This window comes from Mustela nigripes, chromosome 11, assembly GCF_022355385.1.
Source record: "Mustela nigripes isolate SB6536 chromosome 11, MUSNIG.SB6536, whole genome shotgun sequence".
Classification (NCBI taxonomy): domain Eukaryota; kingdom Metazoa; phylum Chordata; class Mammalia; order Carnivora; family Mustelidae; genus Mustela; species Mustela nigripes.
In genome coordinates this window covers 5,744,903-5,764,194 of record NC_081567.1, presented here as the reverse complement: position 1 = coordinate 5,764,194, position 19,292 = coordinate 5,744,903, and the positions used below count along the sequence as shown (strand labels likewise).

At 45.8% G+C, this 19,292-nt stretch overlaps 1 protein-coding gene and 1 non-coding gene across 13 annotated transcripts in view; both read right to left on the bottom strand.

The window, feature by feature from the left end:
- Nucleotides 1–15,750, bottom strand: part of TRRAP (transformation/transcription domain associated protein) — a 113,392-nt gene extending 97,642 nt beyond the window's left edge. For 6 of the 12 annotated variants that reach the window (XM_059414420.1, XM_059414419.1, XM_059414423.1 and 3 more), the window contains exons 1-8: nt 15,634–15,749; nt 12,941–13,101; nt 12,467–12,516; nt 7,468–7,578; nt 6,125–6,229; nt 5,078–5,161; nt 3,181–3,237; nt 759–884 (exon numbers count right to left, since the gene is read on the bottom strand). In XM_059414420.1, coding sequence (XP_059270403.1) covers nt 759–884; nt 3,181–3,237; nt 5,078–5,161; nt 6,125–6,229; nt 7,468–7,578; nt 12,467–12,516; nt 12,941–13,040 — 633 coding nt within the window. In that variant the 5' untranslated portion in view covers nt 13,041–13,101; nt 15,634–15,749. Of the gene's footprint in view, nt 1–758; nt 885–3,180; nt 3,238–5,077; nt 5,162–6,124; nt 6,230–7,467; nt 7,579–12,466; nt 12,517–12,940; nt 13,102–15,242; nt 15,329–15,633 lie in introns of those variants that run through there. The other 6 variants (XM_059414414.1, XM_059414421.1, XM_059414422.1 and 3 more) reach the window with 2 other exon arrangements.
- LOC132027353 (small nucleolar RNA ZL1) lies at nt 12,602–12,818 on the bottom strand. The gene has a single exon (XR_009407140.1). It is a non-coding gene; the product is annotated as a small nucleolar RNA ZL1 (small nucleolar RNA).
- Nucleotides 15,751–19,292: the final 3,542 nt, after the last annotated feature.

Genomic DNA, 19,292 nt, shown 5'->3' with positions numbered 1-19,292 from the left:
GACTGAAACTGAAGACAAGTTTCTGAGTCGGGAGGAGAAAAGGAATGAAGACTTCATTCAAAATGTAGATTCCTGTTTATTCCAGCCCAAACTGAAACGTTCTGCAAAATGACTGCAGTAAAACAAATACGGATGAAATTCTTAATTCAATCCTGGAAACACAGTTGTCGTAACTGCTCCATACAGGCTATCTGCGTGCCAGAGGGTTCAAATACGACCTATTACCTGCAGACAATACCAGCATTCTCTTCAAAAGTCTACAAGAAAGGTTTTTCAGAAATGAGAGGGAAAATTAAGGCCAAAACAAAAATTATGTGCTTTGCTGTAGTTAGAAAGCCCGAGTGGTGGGGCTGGAACATCGTCCCCAAGCTTCTGCCCCTGGAGCCCACGCTCTCAGGTACTGAGCTAGAAATCTCTGTGTAGCTTAAAGAGACCTTGTTAATGTCAAAGCTAAGGATGGAGGGGAGGCCTCTCCACCTGGGCAGCTGTCTTTCCAACAAGTGATTCTGGATTTCCACTACGGTTTTACCATTTAATTTCTGCATCCAAGGTGAGCAGCAGTCCCGTTCAGCACCTCAAGGCTGCACAGACAATCAGTGATGCATGCATGTGTTATCTTAAATGCCTCTGGTACTTGGAGAAAAACCCCCAAAATACACTAAAGATATGCATAAAAAGTCAGTATGTCATACTTTTCCTCTACCTAGTACAGGAAGACAAGGATAAAAACAAAACAAAAGACCTGAAAAAAAACTTACTGTTCTGGTCTCACTGTCCTCACGTTCTGGATTGACTTTCACAGCAATTGTTGTGATCATACCAACCATTTCCGGGGGAGGGACTGTGTTCTCGGGGATCACCTGAGGGTTCTCGAAGTAGCGGTTCTGCATAAAGAAAACACAAATCATTCCTCCTCAAGTCAGACACAATATTCCTCAGCAAAACACACCTGACCTGTGGTGGAAGAAACCTAATGTCGTCCACGTTTCTGTCACAGATTCCATACGACCTGGGGTCCTCTCTATGGACGAAGACAACACGACAGTGACAACATTCTCTACCTCCAACAGTGGAGGAAAAAAACCTGCCCAAAGTCTTTTCTACCTTTTTTCCTAGCTGGTAGAAGCTGAAATGTGTGACATGTTACATGACTACCTCAGCAAGCAGGGGAGAAGGCAGCCCATCTCTCTGGTGGTGGAAACTTAGGAGCTAGTCCCCACTGAATCCACCTTGCAAACAGTCTCCTCCACAGAGTTCAAAGGCAGGGACCGAAGCAAAGGACAGACAACATTTTTAAAAGCCAAGGCCTCCTTGCCATCCTTAGTTCTCAATGCAAAATTTGGGCTTCACATGAAATAAGACCGTAAGTTTTATATATTCTGAGGTTAAAATCCTCAAAATACCAAAAGGGGTCCATTTTAATTAAAAAAAAAAAAAAATCTGACAGAGAGAAACTAGGCAGAGAGGCAGGGAGAGAGAGAGAGAGGAGGAAACAGGCTCCCTGCGGAGCAGAGAGCCCGATGTGGGGCTCGATCCCAGGACCCTGGGATCATGACCCGAGCCGAAGGCAGAGGCTTTAACCCACTGAGCCACCCAGGCGCCCCAAGGGGTCCATTTTACTTTGATAATTTTTACAAACTGTTTTTAAAGCTTTAAAAAGAATCTTTAGAGGGTGCCTGGGTGGCTCAGTCGTTGAGCGTCTGCCTTTGGCTCTGGTCGCGATCCCACGGTCCTGGGATGGAGCCCCGCATGGGGCTCTCTGCTCAGTGGGGAGCCTGCGTCTCCCTCTCCCACCCCCCTGCTTGTTCTCCCTCTCTCTCTCTATCAAATAAATAAATCTTTGGGGAGAAAAAAAAATCTTTAGAATAAAAACTCTGACATATGCACAGACTTACGCAGAATGATTACCAATACTTGTCTACGGCCATACCACCCTGAACGCGCCCGATCTCGTCTGATCTCGGAAGCTAAGCAGGGTCGGGCCTGGTTAGTACTTGGATGGGACACCAATACTTGTGATTACTTGTGATAGTTAGGAACTGAAAACTGGGAAAACCTGCACCAAGGAGACAGTCGCAGTACATGCATAGGACAGGAAATTAAGGGGCCATTAAGAACTGTGACTGCCAGGGGGCGCCTGGGTGGCTCAGTTGTTAAGCATCTGCCTTTGGCTCAGGTCCCGTCATGATCCCAGAGTCCTGGGATCAAGCCCCCGTCAGGCTCCCTGCTCTGGGAGAAGCCTGCTTCTCCCTTTCTCACTCACCTCGCTTCTGTTCCCTCTCTCAGTGTGTCTGTCAATCAAATAAATAAAATCTTTAAAAAAAAAAAAAAAAAAAAGGAACTATGACTGCTGGCAGAAGTGATTTAGAGGACATACCAAAGTGGTCCCAGTGGCGCTACCAGGTGAGACTAGGGCAGGGAGAGCCCGTCCTCACACACACCATGCGCTTCCACGCACTCCTGACATCACTAAGACAGACTTCTTTCAATACAGGAAGAATTCTAGTGATACTGAAAAGGAGGCTGAAAGTGTACGCCTCTGCCCCAGAAAGCCGTCACAATAGGAGTATAACCACTTTAAAAAGCAGGAAAAATATAGAGGCAAAAAACACAACAAAACAAAAACCCACACACACCCTCCTCAACATCAATGGTTTCTTACAAGTGAGAAAATAATGGATGATCTGCCTTGGGTTTTGTTGTACTTGTTTATTTATTATTATTTTTTAATTTCTAAAATAAAATTATTGTTTTTATGTCAAAAGTAACATATTAAACTGTGAAAGCAAGAGAATTCTTTTTTTTTTTTTAAGATTTTATTTATTCGACACAGAGAGAGAAAGTGAGAGAGGGAACAGAAGCAGGGCGGAGGAGAGGGAGAAGCGGGCCTCCCACCAAGCAGGGAGCCTGACGTGGGGCTCGATCCCAGAACCCTGTGATCATGACCTGAGGCGAAGGCAGATGCTTACCGACTGAGCCACCCAGGCGCCTGGAGAATTCTTCTTTTAAGTGGCTGATTCATCAACCTACATTCTGACCATCATTAACTACTCCTCATTCTAAAATCAGCCTCCAGCCTTCCCCCATTATTCCTTCAACTCAACTATTCCGAATTCCCCTCAGAATGAGGGAGTAGTAAATGAATATAAATAACAGAGGCAAACAATATTAAAAACATACCACTACTTTTGGAAGCTCCTTGTAAATCTGTTTCACAAAATCCAAAAAATGATGAATCTAAAAATAAAATTTAAAAAAGACAGTGTAAGGAAGATATTTATCAACAGAAAACGCTGATAGTAATAAAAATGTTAATAGTCTCACTATATAAGAACTAATAAACCAGGCAGGAAAAATGTCAGACTCAAAATACAAACATGCCATGGACATGAACAGACAGACAAAAAAAGAAAAAGTTTCTAATTCAGGAAGGGCAAAGGAATGAAAATTAAAATAAATGCCACTTTTTGCCTTTATGAAAGTACTGCTATACCACGCGCGAGAGAGTCCAATAAGAGGGAGACTCTCCTGTACTTCCAGGAAAAGCATTAACTGCTCAGACCTTTCCAGAAATCGACCTGACAGTATCTATCAGAAGCATTAAAGCATTTACACCTTTGACTGGATAACCCAGCTCTTATAAACACAGTCCAGGAAATAACCTGAACGATCCACAAGATACTCACCAACTGTCCTAAAATAAAAATTCCGAAATACCTTAATTATCCAAACACAAGGGCATTGTAAGAAAGACAAGTTATTACACATCCATTAAGAACTACCTTTATAAAGGACTTTTCATGATTGGAAAACATCCTTGTATGATGTGATCATACCTTGTATGATTTTTTGGATTTTGGGAAACAAAAAAAAGCCACAAAATACTATCACATTTATACAGAAAATATACATAGTAAAAAGAACAGAAATAAAGACATTAGTTTTTTTTTTTTCAGATGACAAGAATTCTACATCATCTTCTTTTAATTTCACAATAATCTACAACAGGCTACTAAGGTTCCCAACAGAAAAAAGTAACATCATTAGGGCAAGTGCCTACTACGCAGTTACCAATCACTCTTAATAACTTTAACTTTTGTTATTTAATTCTTTAAATACTTCAGGGTGATAAGAGGCTTCTCATCCATCTTCAAGACTTCAACCAACAATCACTGAGTGGCCTTTGGATAGGCAAAATCAAAAGGCAGTTAGAAAAGCAGGGGGTTTATTGATACGCTAAAAGTCTGCTAAGGATCCTGACTCCAGATGGAAAGTCTTGCGTACTACTAAATCTGCATGTTTCCCTATTTATTGCATACCCACATATTTAACTAGGTATGAGTTCTCTGGTGTCACCGCAGAATCAAAGGTTTTCCCACAGTCGCTACATTTATATTTTACTCCTGTGTGACTTCCTTAAAGAAGACCCGATTTTTGACGGATTCTCCACTCTCGTTACATGAACGTAATTACTGCCCACTATGAACTCTTCCACATCCAACTCGAATCAATAAAGAATGAATATTAAAAACAGGCACTTTGTGGGAGAGTACATGTGCCAGGATATACAGATTCTAATTATATGTGTTTCCAAAAAAAATTTTTTAATTCTTCAAGTAACCTTTTGAGGATATGTCCTGTGAGAATCCTCATTTTACAATAAAGGCTCCAAAAGGCTAGATACTTACAATGTTAGTACCCACTAATTACTAGGCTGAGATTCCAACCCAGTTCTGACTTCAGAACCTACATCTTAAACCACTGCAGGGCATAAAATGACTGGAGCCTTTCAGCACACCAGATGTGTAAATACCAGAATTACCCAAACAGCCGCGCCGGTCTGGTAGTTTACCACATTTCAAAGAAATGTACAAATTCAGCCAAATTGTCATGTAAACATTATCAAGAAAAAAGACACTGTGAAACCTGTAAAGAATTTCCCCCAAACTTAGAGTACCCTTTTCTTGAATGCAGCACATCTCCTGTCAATTCTAAGAGAGCAAATAAACCACACGGTAGGAAAAAAAAAAAAACCTGTTGACACACTTTTATAAATACCATCCGGATAAACACTTACTTCTTGTGTGATGGGCGGCCTGAACTGTTTGTGTAGCTCAATGATTATTCTTAGACAAATAAGAACATTCTCTTCATTTTCCGTCTTTAAAAAAAAGCATTTAGAAAAGAGTTATACTTCTGAGGTTATCTTAATCTAAAGATTATAGACTATCTTCCAGGCATTTTTCTGCATACACACCCTACATCAGCCAACTTAGATTCAATCTGTGGAACACAGAACATAATTATCTCAGATAAGAAGCTTCTGAGGTCTTTGGTGGACCACATGAAGGGCATCCCACCAGTAAGCTTTGGAAAGTAATACTCCCACAGATGATAAATGGCACTTAAGGCAAGTCATGCTATGAGCGAAGGTCTTGGTGGTCCAAATGACACTTCTTCAGTGCTTGAAAATGTCAGAAAAACCCAGTAGGTTTTTATTGGACCACTGACTAAACACTTTACACTCTTGGAATGGGTTGTCTTCCCCATCTTACCCATGGGAAGCTAGTGCTCAGAGAAGGTAAGCCACATGGCTAACATGATACAGCCAACATGAGTTAGAGCTGGATCTGAAGCCAACTCTATCCCCTCCAAAGCTCACTCTTCCAAGGGGCCCAGAAACACAACAAAATTCTAAACATATCGTGTTTAAGAACAGAAAGAAAACAATTTTTGAGGCTAACGTAACAGGTAGGTGCGAGATGGATTCACCTGAAGAATCAGAGAAACTCTTTATAAGCATCTACTATGCCTAAAGTAGCAAGAAGTCAAAGAGCCTTGCAACTCTGAGTTTACCTCCCCAGCCCTTTCCAAAGATTTCCACCATATGTAGTCCATATGTAGTCAATTCCCTGCTGACTCAAAACAAACCATCTTCAATTAACACTACTTCTTAGTAATTTGGTCAGCAAAATGGGGGGAAAACAGACTTTAAGAAAATTTTTACTCATGTGAATCAGAACTTTAGTGAAAAGGGAAATAGTTGTCTAATACTAGATTCCACAATAAGAAAAGCACTGACAATCAAGATACGGCTAAGTAACAAAAAATTCTCAAAGATTACCTCTAAAAAGCGAAACATCACAGACAGAACATTTTTTGTATGAGGACGAAGATGTTCATTGGTTGGTATTCTGTGAATTATTTCAAGTACTAGCTTCCGCAGTTGCTGGTGAGGGAAAATAAAAAGGTCAGTATCAAATCCTCCCAAGAGTCCCAAAGTCATTCTTTCACACTCTGTAAGGTACACGGCTATCTGCAGCCAGCACTGGGAAATGCCAAACTACAAGATAGACCCCACTTCAAAAATAATGCTGTGAATTACTAAAATGTTATCCCTGTATGTACCACAAACCACTGTTTTTTAAGATTTCTACAGCTGTGCACCAAATGAACCAAGACCAACTTTCCCTCTTCCACAACTAACCATTATTCCCTGGTTAGGAAGGACCCCAGCGTGTGAACGTCTGGGGGGTTTCAGGTGAAAGAGCCTGGCACAAACGGAACTTGGTTTGGGGTCTCCCACCAACAGGGTTTGCTTCCTACAGTCCTATCTCTGGATCCCCCTTGGGCTCGATGACTGATTGATTACACAACCCGACTAAGCTTTCAGGATTTGGGCGATGGAGCCAACAACTGAAAGGCAGGTCAAAGGTGTGGGCCTTCCACTGGTACGACATAAAAATGTGGGAATCTTTATTTGGCAATAACTTTCACTGGCATTATGGCAATTTTTAAAGACTTATTTATGGGGCGCCTGGGTGGCTCAGTGGGTTAAAGCCTCTGCCTTCACCTCAGGTCATGATCCCAGGGTCCTGGGATGGAGCCCCGCATCGGGCTCTCTGCTCAGCAGGGAGCCTGCTTCCCCTTCTCTCTCTGCCTACTTGTGATCTCTGTCTGTGAAATAAATAAATAAAATATTTTAAAAAATAAATAAAAAAATAAAAAATAAAAATAAAAAAATAAAGACTTATTTATATTTACATATAATATATGTTTTTATATTATATATGTTCATAGAAAAAATTGGTATGAGACTTCAAATAATCAAGGTGGGGAAGGGGTTGCAAGGAGTGGGCAAGAATACAGACAAAAACTAGTCAGGGGCGCCTGGGTGGCTCAGTGGGTTAAGCCTCTGCCTCCGACTCAGGTCATGATCCCAGCATCCTGGGATCGACCCTGCATCGGGCTCTCTGCTCAGCAGGGAGCCTGCTTCCCTTCCTCTCTCTCTGCCTGTCTCTCTGCCTACTTGTGATCTCTGTCCGTCAAATAAATAATAAATAAAATCTTATAAAGATAAAAAAATAAAGTGGAACCCTAAATTTTCTCAGGCGTTTTAATTCATAAATGCCTGTGATCTTACAGTATGACATAACCCCCGCTCCCCGACGTTTCTGAACAGATTACCTGGGCTGGTTTCTCCTGGAGAAACTGAACCTCCCCATCTTGAAGAAATGTGAGAAATCGAGGGATGATATGTTCCAGGAACGTGGAGTACTGAGGGGATGATGTCACATTCTAATTTTGCAAAAATCAAAGAAAACCCCATTAAGTTTGTGGACATACCTTCCTTTCAAATTCAAGTATTCTTGAATTCAAGTATTCAAATTCAATATAGTCTCAAGAAAACATAAAGCATGTTAGCGAAGCCAACAGCAATTTTTAATGCTTTTAGACGCGTCAGTGATAACACAGTTTTAAGTAAAATGATCACTGCGTCTGCAATACAATTTAAGATAGAAAGTGAATGTTAAAATTTGCTGTTCAAAGTACACATACTAATGCTGGGGAAAAGGTGGAATCTGGCACCTGTCCTAGAGACTGGCTCTGCCACAACCTAAGTTTGAGCCCTCCAAAAAATCTTTTGCCTTCTAGATCTTAGCATCTTCAAGCGGAAAATGAAGAGCTTAAACAAATTGGCATCTTTTCCTACTCGGAAAAGCTAATTTATTGGTCAGATCTATATTAATTAGATGGTAATCTAACCTCATCTGTTATAAATCCGGCACTGACTTTAAGAGAATTGGAAATGAACATCCAGTCTGGAGACGGCACAGTAAAACGCGTCCTAAGCAAGTTTCTGGATCGCGCTTAGGAAGTGGGAACCCGGGGTAGTGACCACGTCCCCATCTGTTGACTGTCGTAGCATTTCCCGCCTTACGGAATGACAGAGATTATGTGAGTTAATTTAGGACGCAGTAAATGCTCTTCAGTAAATGGTCATTAATATCATCCGGCGTTATTACCAGAGCCCCCGTGTGCTAAATACTGAGCTGGGCTGTTCTTACTCTTTCTCACTCAGTCCTCGGGAGCCCAAGGGGAAGTATTATCTCCGTATCATGGATAAAGAGGCTCAGAGAGGTCATAAAACTTGCTGAGTGTCAGTCCACAGGCTTTAGAAGTGGTTGGAAATGGAGTGTCTTTAACAGCCAAATCCTTTCTCCTTTTAAGGCCTCACTTGCTCACTCAACAGTCACTGAGGCTCTATCATGTGCTCAGTGGGGATAAGACGAAGAAAACAGAGGGCACCCGGGTGGCTCGGTCGGTTGAGGGTCTAACTCTTGGCTTCGGTTCAGGTCAAGATCTCGGGGTCGTGAGATCGAGCCCCACATCAGGCTCTGTGCTCAGTGGGGAGTCTGCTTAGGAATCTCTTCTTTCCTTTTGTCCCTCCCCCAACTCCTGCTAGCCCATGTGCACGCGCTTTAAAAATAAATATTTTTTTAAAAAAAGAGAGAGAGAGAGACCAAGAAAAGAGAGTTGATACAATTCATGCCCTCCCAGATGGGGGAGGCAGTCATGTGCTGGGAAAACAGATAAAAAAAGGAACAATCCAGAATTATGATGGAGGAAATACTGGCAACTAAGGGAACACGAAGTGCTGGATGGAACCAAGGGCAGAGAAGGTTCCAAGAAAAGCCTATGCAAAGGCACAAAGTTATGAGAAAGCATGGACGTAAAAGGCACGTAAACTAGCTGAGCCCTGCAGGAGGTGGGAGCCCGAGAGCAAGGGGTTTGGCTCTTACCATCAGGAGCCTGACAGGCCCCTGAAGGAGGCAGCTGGGCAGTTAATTAAATACAAGTGTCTGAAACTCCAGACATGGATCTGGGCTGCAGATAGAGATGTGGGGTTTTCTACCATTATAAAGTAATCTTGGAAGAGGAGTCTATGAAGGAAGAGAAGGAACAGACGAAAATCAAAAAAAGTGTTGCCACAGGAGCCAAGAAAGAAAGGAGTGGAATTCTTAGAAGGTGGGCCTGAGCACCGGGCTCCCAGGCCCAACCCAGGGCTCCATTCACACCGAACACTGGTGGGAACAGCCCTCAGGTACCTCCCAGCCTCTCCCCAAACAGGCTGGGAATACAAAATACCCACATTCAAGGACTTAAGGAACAAGAAGATTCCCACTGGAATGTTATCACAGTCACCAAAAAATCAAGTTCATCAGCACTTGAGTCCATACCAACTGCTGCTTCCATAGGTTCCAAAACAGTTTTAAGTTCCTCTGATAAAAAAAAAGATTCATTCAGCAAGCTGCCTGGTTATTCTGCCAGGATTTCAACTCAGCCCCCAGCTTTTTGATCCAAATGAACTTTTCATGTGAATTCTAACCTGAAGGTTCCTTTATTTCCAGTCCTGAAAGATGGCTCATAGAACCTTTACTTAGCCCACAAATTTATTCCTAAGTGCTTAGTGAAATGTATTTAAGACTCCTGAAAGCACTGGGATTTTTCTTTTGTTAATTTCACTCACCTCATTCTAATATTCTGGGGCAGCAGCGGTGGTAATTTAGAATTACCTACTGCGGGTCATTCTAGTATTTAATTCTTTCAAGGGCTTAGTCATCTGAATTTCATGGAAGACCAATGTTTCTATCAAACAGATTTCCAAAGTCACAATTTTCGAAAGGCCCAAGTACACGGACTGCTTCACTGCCTTTTAGTTCTGTAAATTTAATCAATGTGTCTGTGACCAAAGTCAGAAATTAACTAGCTAACTGCCAGACAGGAGAGAAAGGGGCGGGACACTTAGAGCAGACAGCCCCAGGCCCACACGCAGAGACCTCAAACAAGCGCTCCTTTCTGTGGGTTCACCAGCTCCCCATGACTTCATCCTCTCAAAGCCGCTGAGGCTATGGTTCTCACTTAGCAGTTCTTCCAAAAATGCAGAAGGCACGCCTATCACGTCCTCCCTCCCAGCTCTTTTTTTTTTTTTTTGGCTTTTTTGTTTTTTGGTGTGTTTTTTTTGTTGTTGTTGTTTTTTAACAGCTTGCGTTAGCAGCTTGGGCAGAAGAGAAAGCTCTTTAGCTCAATCTTGAAATATCTCAGGATTTTTTTCCCCAGCTCAGTTCAAGGCAACAAGTCCTTAAAAACTGTCTACTTAAAATAAAACCACCAAAAAAACCTCCCACGGAACGGAAATGTTATCCAGTGCTACAGAGTAGGGCCCTGATTCATTCCCACTAGCATTTATTTGATCCTTTGTAATTCAAATGACCAAGCCAAAAGCTAAAAACATTTTATCTGCTATTCTTAATCACATTAACTGAGAAATGTTTTATTATCCCCACATCAAAAATAAGAAATGTTACTTTTTCTCCTATGAAACTAACAGCACAGAACTAACCATAAAGTTGGACAAAAAAAAAAACCCCAAAAACAAAACGGAGAATGGTTTTCAGATGCTGAACAAGAAGCAGGGCCAGACCACAGTCTCCAGAAGGGGAGCTTATATGGCCACCATGGCTCTCCGCCTGCGTCCCTCCGGACGTCCTGACTGGGGCTCAGCAGCGAGCCCTGCCAAAGTGAGGAGCTAATTAGAGTTCCAAGCAGCCCAGGTGGCCGGAATCTGCAAAGAGCCCCAGAGAAACAGAACTATGGGCAATGGTCTTCTCTGAGACCTTGAATGAGGACTGGACTGCACGTGTAACTAAGATGAAGTAAGACCACCTGAACCTTACCAGACAGTTGACAGCTTTGGGACTGAGAGATCTGAAGAGGTATAAGAGGCCCAGCAATGTTGTAGGATGATGGGGTTCCAGCCTGGACACAGTGCAAACACGTTCCTAACACCTCTTAACACCCCAGACATCTAGGGGCACCTGGGTGGCTCAGTCAGTTAAGGGGCTGCCTTTGGCTCAGGTCATGATCCCAGGGTCCTAGGATGAAGCCCCGTATTGGGCTCCCTGCTCGGCAGGGAGTCGGCTTCTCCCTCTCCCTCCCCCTGCTGCTCTGCCTACTTGAGCTCTCTATCAAATAAAATCTTTTAAAGAAACAAAAATGAAAAACAAACAAACAAAAAAACAAACCACCCCAGACATCTAGCTGAGGAAGACCACACCCGAGAAGACCTATTCTAGACCTCTAAAACAAGCCAAGCCTAAAATCAACCTCTGATGGTATCCATGCGGTGCTGGAGTTTGGAGGCTGAATCCCGCAGTGTTAGAGAGATCTGGTGAACACCTTAGCTTTCCACAGATCCTCTTATGCCAGAGCATAAAGTCAAGCCTACACGTGTCCGAGGACATCAGCTAGAAACTGAACTGCCTATCACAATCAAAATATCAGTACTCTTCAGAGGAAGGTAACAGAATCCAGAGTCCCTATACTTCACATATAGTATTTGCCATATTATCAAAAACTACTAGACAATGCAAGAAACAGGATAATGTGACCCATAGTCAGTAGAAACTAACCCTCATCTAGCCCAAATGTTGGATTTATCAAAGACTTTAACGCAGCCATTATAAAACAGTCCAAGAATAATAACAACAAGATGATGTTGGTACATATGATAATCTCTTGAAGAAGGGAAATCTGAAAGAACCAAATGGAAACTCTAAAACTAAAAGTACCAGAACTGAAACAAAAACATATAAAAAGTAAATTGAAACTTTACAGCCTCTCAGCCAACTGGAGAAGATACAGAAACAGTAAACCTGAGGGCAGATAATGGAAATCATCCGATCCAGAGAACAAAGGGAAGACTGAAGAAAAGTGAACAGAGCCCAAGGACCCATGGTCCGCTGGGAAATTGTGGAACATGAGGCTCGGAAAGAGGAACTGGTCAAGGTCACACAAGTGCTCTCAGTCCACAGTAACACACCTACAAGTAATAAATCTACAATGTAAGTCTGAAGGCATCCTGAAAGTTTATGCCTCTCAAGATGGAAAAAAGTTTAACCACCAAAACCAAAGCGACATCCCTCAACATCATTTGAAGTTTACAGTCACTGGTGTGAAGAAGCTGGACAACACTATGCACACATCAAATTTCAGTTCTGAAATAACATAAATCACATTAACAGAATGATTTTTGACTCACTAGTAAGACTGACAAAGAAGCGACTGGCAACTTCCCATAAATATTTACCTCGTAATTAAAAATATATATACATTAAGCTCATACCTCAAAATTTTCACTCACTTCTTGCATCATTTTTAACTTTGTTTCATCAGCTGTGAATGATAATAAAACAAGTCGTCAGGTAATCGAAATTACATTAAGGATCTTCACAAAATTAATGGATTTAACAACTTAAGAGAAGCAATCAGATCTTATCAGTTTCACTGTCACAGTCCAACAGAAGGCACATAACTAGTTTCCCTACAACCAGTCACACACATTCACACTCTCAGACGTACGTGTGCATGCACAGACAAGGATACACACACGCATACACACACACACACACACACACACACACACACACGTGCCTCTTTGGGGCTCCAGGTAGTAATGTACATCACTTTGCTTCTCCAAAAGGCAGAGAATGGGAAATTTAGGGTAAGAATATCTGTTCATCTCAATGTGTACATCATCTGAATTGAGATGAAGGAGTCACGATAAAGCATTTCTTAATGACAAGAAGGATCAACTCACGTGTATTTACATCCGTGAGAGCTGCCACAAACTGAAGGTATTTTTTCATCAGAGTGGTTTGGTCAACCACCGTGGCCCCCTGTGTTGCAACAAATGCCATTTTTCTTTTGAGTTGGTTTGTTTCTCAAGAGAAAAGTATCAGGCCCATGAGGTCACCCAGCCTATGAAAAGAAGCATATGGTTAGCCAACTTATTGAAGGCACAGGCTCACCACTGTTAAGAAAATCACATCTAAATGGCTGTATTAAGCTAACTACTTTTTAATTAACCCACAGTACTATTCCCTCTGCTTCTTTGAAAGTAAAATTTACTTGCATCCATTTTTCCTATTAATTTCCAAACATGATTTTTATAAACAGAGGCTTTTCCCTCCCTTAACTGTTTATCCTTCTTTCCCTAGGCCAGGGGTGGGCAACCTCTCTGTAAGCCAGACAGTAAATATTTCAGACTTTGTGGTCTCTATCAAAACTACTCAGCTCTGTTACAGCCAGAAAACAGCCGTGGACCACATAAATGGAAGAGCGTGGCTATGATCCATAAAACTGTATTTAGGAACACCGAAATTTGAATGTCATGTAATTCTTCACTTGATCTTAGCCAAAAGGCCGAGAAGCAACTGAATGTCATATAATTCTTAAATGCCATGAAACACTACTTTTTTTTTTCAACTTTTCTCAACCATTTAAAAACGTAAAAATTCTTAGCTCGTGGCCCAAAAAAAAGGGGTAGCTGAGGGGTACCTGACAGGCTCAATCTGTGGAACATGCAACTCTTGGTCTTGGGGTTGTAAGCTCAAGCCCCACATTGGGTGTAGAGATTGCTTAAAAATAAAAATCTTGGGGTGCGTGAGTGGCTCAGTGGGTGAAGCCTCTGCCTTTGGCTCAGGTCATGATCTCAGGGTCTGGGGATCAAGCCCCGCATGGGGCTCTCTGCTCAGCAGGGATCCTGCTCCCCACGCCCCCACCCCCTGCCTGCCTCTCTGCCTCCCTGCCTACTTGTGATCTCTCACTGTCAAATAATAAAATCTTTCAAAAATAAAAATAAATATCTTAAAACAACAACAACAAAAGGGCAGCTGACTGGATTGGGCAACCTCTACAGGTGACTGGTTTTCACACTTCAGTGTGCACTAAGATCACCAGATGCCAAAGGTGAACCTCCAAGCACTACCCAGAGACTGGTTCAGTGACCGGGCCCGGGGAAGCTGTAGATTTTGCTTGCAGCTAGCACAACGTAGGCACTTAGGAAATGCTGCCTGAATGAATGAATGAATGAATGCTTCAAGTTGCTGAGGACCACACTGGAAGAACCACCTCTCCCGGCTGACACCTGCATAGAGGGAGACCTGGTTTCTGCTTTAAGAGCTCACAAAAGTATCTTGAGATACTTTTACGCATCCTCCTTGTATATATAACCGTTTAATTCCACTTGGCATCAAAAGGCAGCTTCATGACTTCATTTTCTCTTCCTTTTCTGCAGGCCTTTCAAAAGCCCTCCCTACAGGAAACCCTCCCTTAGCGGCTCACACTTCTGTTCCCAAGTGACGGGGACACCCTGACTCCACGCAGCCTCTGCGGGCCACTCTCCTCTTCGAGACACCAAAAGCACGTCTCCCATGCAGAGAAGACGCCAACCGCTGCTCTCTCGCCCTCCTCCGACTCAGAGCAGGAAAACTCTCCGAGACTGAAGAGAGGCACCCTGTCAGCCCCGCTGGATGACCCCACGACTGCTTCCTCTTTGAGGACGCACGCCCTCGGCCAAACACGAATGCCCCCCCACCCCCACCCCATCCCTGGGGACCCAAGAGCAGGGTCAGGGCCTCTCCGTGCCTACGAAACTTGTGGCCGTGCCCAAACTCCTTAAAAGCTTGAACCCCCTCTTTCACCGAAGTCGGTTCACTCTTGCATTTCCCGGGGCCCCAAAAGGCCAGGCCCCGCGTTCCTGCCGGGCCGTGGGGGGGGGGGGGGCGTGGGCCTGAGAAGGGAAAACGGTCCTTCGCGCCTGTCCGTGGGCTAGCGGCTCGAAGACGCCGGGGGCCGAGGGCCTGGCCTCCGTCGAGCCCCCTCGTCCCCGCCCAGGTGGAAAGGCCGGCGCCGCGCCCGCGCACGGACGGACAAACGGCGCCGCCGCCCCGCCCCGCCGCGCCGAGCCTGAGGCAGCGCCGCCGGGCCAGAGGGGGCGCTGTCTCGGCCGCTACCTTCGCTCTCCGCGCCGGGCCGGACCAGCCAGGGGCCTGCGTGGAGGCCGGGGGGTGCCAGGCTGGCCAGGGGACGCTTCTGGGGGTACGGGGCCCCAAACCCACACTCTCTCTCCCAGGTCTCAAACGGCTCGCCGTTTCCCTCCTTTTGTCGCCGTCTCCGGACACCCAGCGTCCGCCCTCCAGGCCGCGGTACGGCGAGCGCCGAGGGCCAATTCTCGCGCCGCGAGCCCTCCGCCTCCCGGAGCTCCTCAGCGCGCCCAAGCAGCGGGAGGCTACAGGGCGGCCGCCGGCTTCGGCCTGCCGGGCTGGGCACCGGTGGGTACCGGGAGGGGATGGCCGGGTGGAGCGGGCGCAAGGAGCCTACCACTGTCGCTGCGCGGAGCCGCCGCGCCGCAGAGGCCTCCCCACGCTGGGGACCCGCCGCACCGGCCCGGGCCTCCACGCGCGCCTCCCGGGGCCGTTCCGCCGCCCTCTCGCGCCGGCCCGCGCTTACCCTAAGCTCGGCGGCGGGCCTCCTGCAGACCCAGCCCGCGACCCCCAGCGAAGCCCTCGCCGCCGCCGCAGCCACCGCCGCCGTGCAGTCCCGCCCCCGCTTAAAGCGGCCGCGCCCGCCGCGGGAGAAATAGGTCCGGGCGCGCCGCCCCCAAGTGGGTGCGGCCTGGGCGAGCGGCGGGAGCGGGGAGGGGCGTTGCGCCGGGTCGGACCGGCTCGGCCCTTTAAACCTCCGCCTGGGGGGCGGGGTCGCCCGCATGGCTGGAGAGGCCGCAGGTGCCGGCAGTCTTGGGGCTCCTTCTGCCCTAAATAGGCGCGTAGGAGCCAGGTCTGGGAAGGGTAGGGAAGGGACGCCGGGGGCTGCGGCAGGGCGGCGGGCACCCGAGGAGCTCCCTTAGCAGGCGGCGGTCGGGCCCAGGCAGAGTCCATCCCTGAACTGAATGTGGCAGTCCGGGCGGGTTTCCCCCCTCCTCCCTTCCTCGGCTCGTTTTTAACCAGTCGAAAAGGGGAGGAGGCAAGCAGGCAGGAGACAGAGGAGTCCCTGTATGCAAAGGAAAGCCCTGATGTTCTGCTCCGAGGTGGTCGGCCTGATCATCTGTTCTGCAGCTGCATCACCGAGGCTGGACCGCCGACGATCTCTGTCAGCTCCTACCTGGCGGTCAGATGTCTCTGGCCAGGACAGACCAGTGATGAGAAGAAAGGGGAGTGGGCCCTGATGCCTACTTGAGATGGCGTGGGCAGGGCCAAGACGCCTTAGAAGAAAAAAGTACTGTTGAGCCTTACCTACGACTCCATCTAGAAGAGTGGTTGAGTAGTGAGCGGCTCCTGGTACCCCATGGTTACCATGTTAGATGGACAGAGCATTAAAGTGATGGCCTATCTCCATCACCTCCATTACCTGGTTCCACCACCTACCCTTTCCCAACAGTATCTTACCCTCCCCCACATCATCACTAAGTTACCAAAGTCTTGGTGTTCCCTTCACAGAAAGATACATTTCATACTTTGCAATAAATGCAGCTTGCAACAGCTGCAATGTATCTCGGAAGAAAGGCGCCCTATTCAGAAGCATGCTCCTTACTTGTTTAAAAATGTTGCTACTCAAGAACAACCTTCTGTTGAACTGCCAGGATTTTACATCAATATATTTCATGTCACTTGTTTCTTCCCTGGGAGAAATAAAATGGGTCAGAATAACTTCCCCCGCCCATGGAAAAAGTACTTGCAAGCAGAATCCTCTCTGCTCCTTAGCACCCCCCCCCCCAAAGTAATAGCTCCAAAACTGGGGAAGGTTTAGTAATCTGAGAGCTGAAATCAGTGCACAGTTGTTTCATATTGTTCCCTGGAAAGGGGGTAGAGAAAAAAGCAGAAAGTAGACAAATCTTTTGGTAAGTTTCAGATGAACTGCACATGCTAAGGACCTACAGTTAAGCCTAGCTCTAATGTTGGCTAAATTCCTGCACTTCCCATGGCCCTAGCTTCTCCTAACAAAGTACCCAAAATGCTGTTTGATTTTTGTCTGCTTTCTTGTCAGAGACAGTGTCAACTCTATCCCTATCAGGTAAGTTAGATCACACCACTCCTCTGCTTAAAACCCTCCAAAGACTTTTCAGCTCATCCTCATTCCCTGGCCCTATGTACCTCCCAACCTCACTCTTCATGGTTCTAGCTGCTGTGGCCCTGCTGTGCCTCAGGCCAACCTAGGACCTCTGGAATGTTCTTTCCTCAGAGGCACAGAGCTGACTCCTTGTCATCCTTGATGAGCTCAAATATCACCTCCTCTGAGACAACTTTCTTAAGGCCCAGTGTAAGAAAACCACTGCTCCTACCACCACCCCCATTCGCTATCTCATAATACTATAATACTGTAATAATTTCACCAGGGGAAATACTCAAAATGCTGTATTTCCCCTCAATAACCTTGTAATCTGAACATCAGTTTCAGGGTGGCCTTTGCAGTGGCTTCTGTGACATAATACTACTACATATAGTAGTCACAAGACTATCTGTGACTACTATAAAATTATTCAATGCAATCAAGTTATACATAAAAAACCCTAATCTTATTATTTTCTTTTCTGCATCTAGTTCGTTTTTAATAATTTTTTTTTAGAGATTTTATTTGAGAGAGAGCTCGTGCATGCACACTAGTTGGGGGGAGGGTCAGAGGAAGAAGCAGAACCCTGTGCTGGGCACGGAGCCCCAACTCAGGACTCTGAGATCATGGCCTAAGCCAAAGGCAGATGTTTAACCCGCTGAGCCACCCAGGTGCCCCTAAAAAAATTGTTTTTAAAGATTTTATTTTTAAGTGATTTCTATGCCCAACATGGGGCTCAAACTTAATGGCCCTGAGGCCAAGTCACATGCTGTACTCACTGAGCTAGCCAGTGCCCCCGCATTTAGTTTGTTTTAAAAGCCACTAATAACCAGACCTTTGAATAATGTTAAATAGTGGGGCACCTGGGTGGCTCAGTGGGTTAAATCCTCTGCCTTTGGCTCAGGTCATGATCCTAGGGTCCTGGGATGGAGCCCCACATCGGGCTCTCTGCTCCGCGGGAAGCCTGCTTTCTCCTCTCTCTCTGCCTGCCTCTCTGTCCACTTGTGATCTCTGTCAAATAAATAAAATATTTTAAAAAATAAAAAAAATAATGTTAAATAGTTAAATATTTGAAACTCGGTTTATAACCTTAACATTTTTTCCCACACCACAATTTTCTCCTCAGTTCCTGATGTACTAGCGACACTCTCCCAGGTCTGTAAGCAATTCCAACGACGACAGCAAATACTGATCACATGCACTGTCCCAAGCACTGTTGTACATGTTAACTCATTTGTCCTAAGCACTGTTGTACGCGTTAACTCATTCGATCCTCCTCATAGAGTAGGAACTATTAACATTTTAACGGAAAGGAAAATGAGGGACTCAGAGGAAAGTGACTTCCCCAAGGTCACATAACTCTCAGAAGGAATCCAAAGTCTCCTGCTTCCTAGGCCTGGTATTGTCCCCACGATGTTGACTACTGAGGCGGGTAGGGGGATGACGCCTGTCTAGCACTTTCAACTCTCCTTGGGGGGGGAGGCTCGCTCAGATCTGTTCCCCCTCCCTTAGGGTGCCATGGCAATGTGGCCAGTGAGCCCATCCTCTGTGGAGGCCACCGCTGTCCCAGAGACAGAGGCCATACCCGCAGGTGTCTTCACTCCCATGCTGCGATTCAAGTCGTGGTCCATCCGAGCCCACCAGGCAAGGTTCGTCCAACCTCCCTCCCTTACCCAAGTACAGGCTTAAGCAAAGGCAGAGGTGCGACAAGGATCCAAGCCGCCAGCTTCCAGTCTTGGAAGACAAGACAGGACAGCCACCTTCTAGAAGGAAAGACCTGCTTCACTCTACTATGGCGGGTGGAAGCGCCAGCACAGGCCAAAGACGGGCCTGGTCTCCCCTCACTGCGGCTGTCTTAGTCTCACAAGGCCCTCAGTGACACCCAAGCCGCAGCTGTGGGCACGAGCAGTTTGACAGCAGGGACAGAGAGGGTAAACTGAGGAATGACCTGAGACTCGGCGGAGGTGCTTGACTCCCTCCCCAGGAGGGATATGGGGTGCTTGCAGTCCCTCTGCCCAGCGCCTCGCACGCAGTGGGGGCTCCGCGGGAATGAGTCGCTCTCC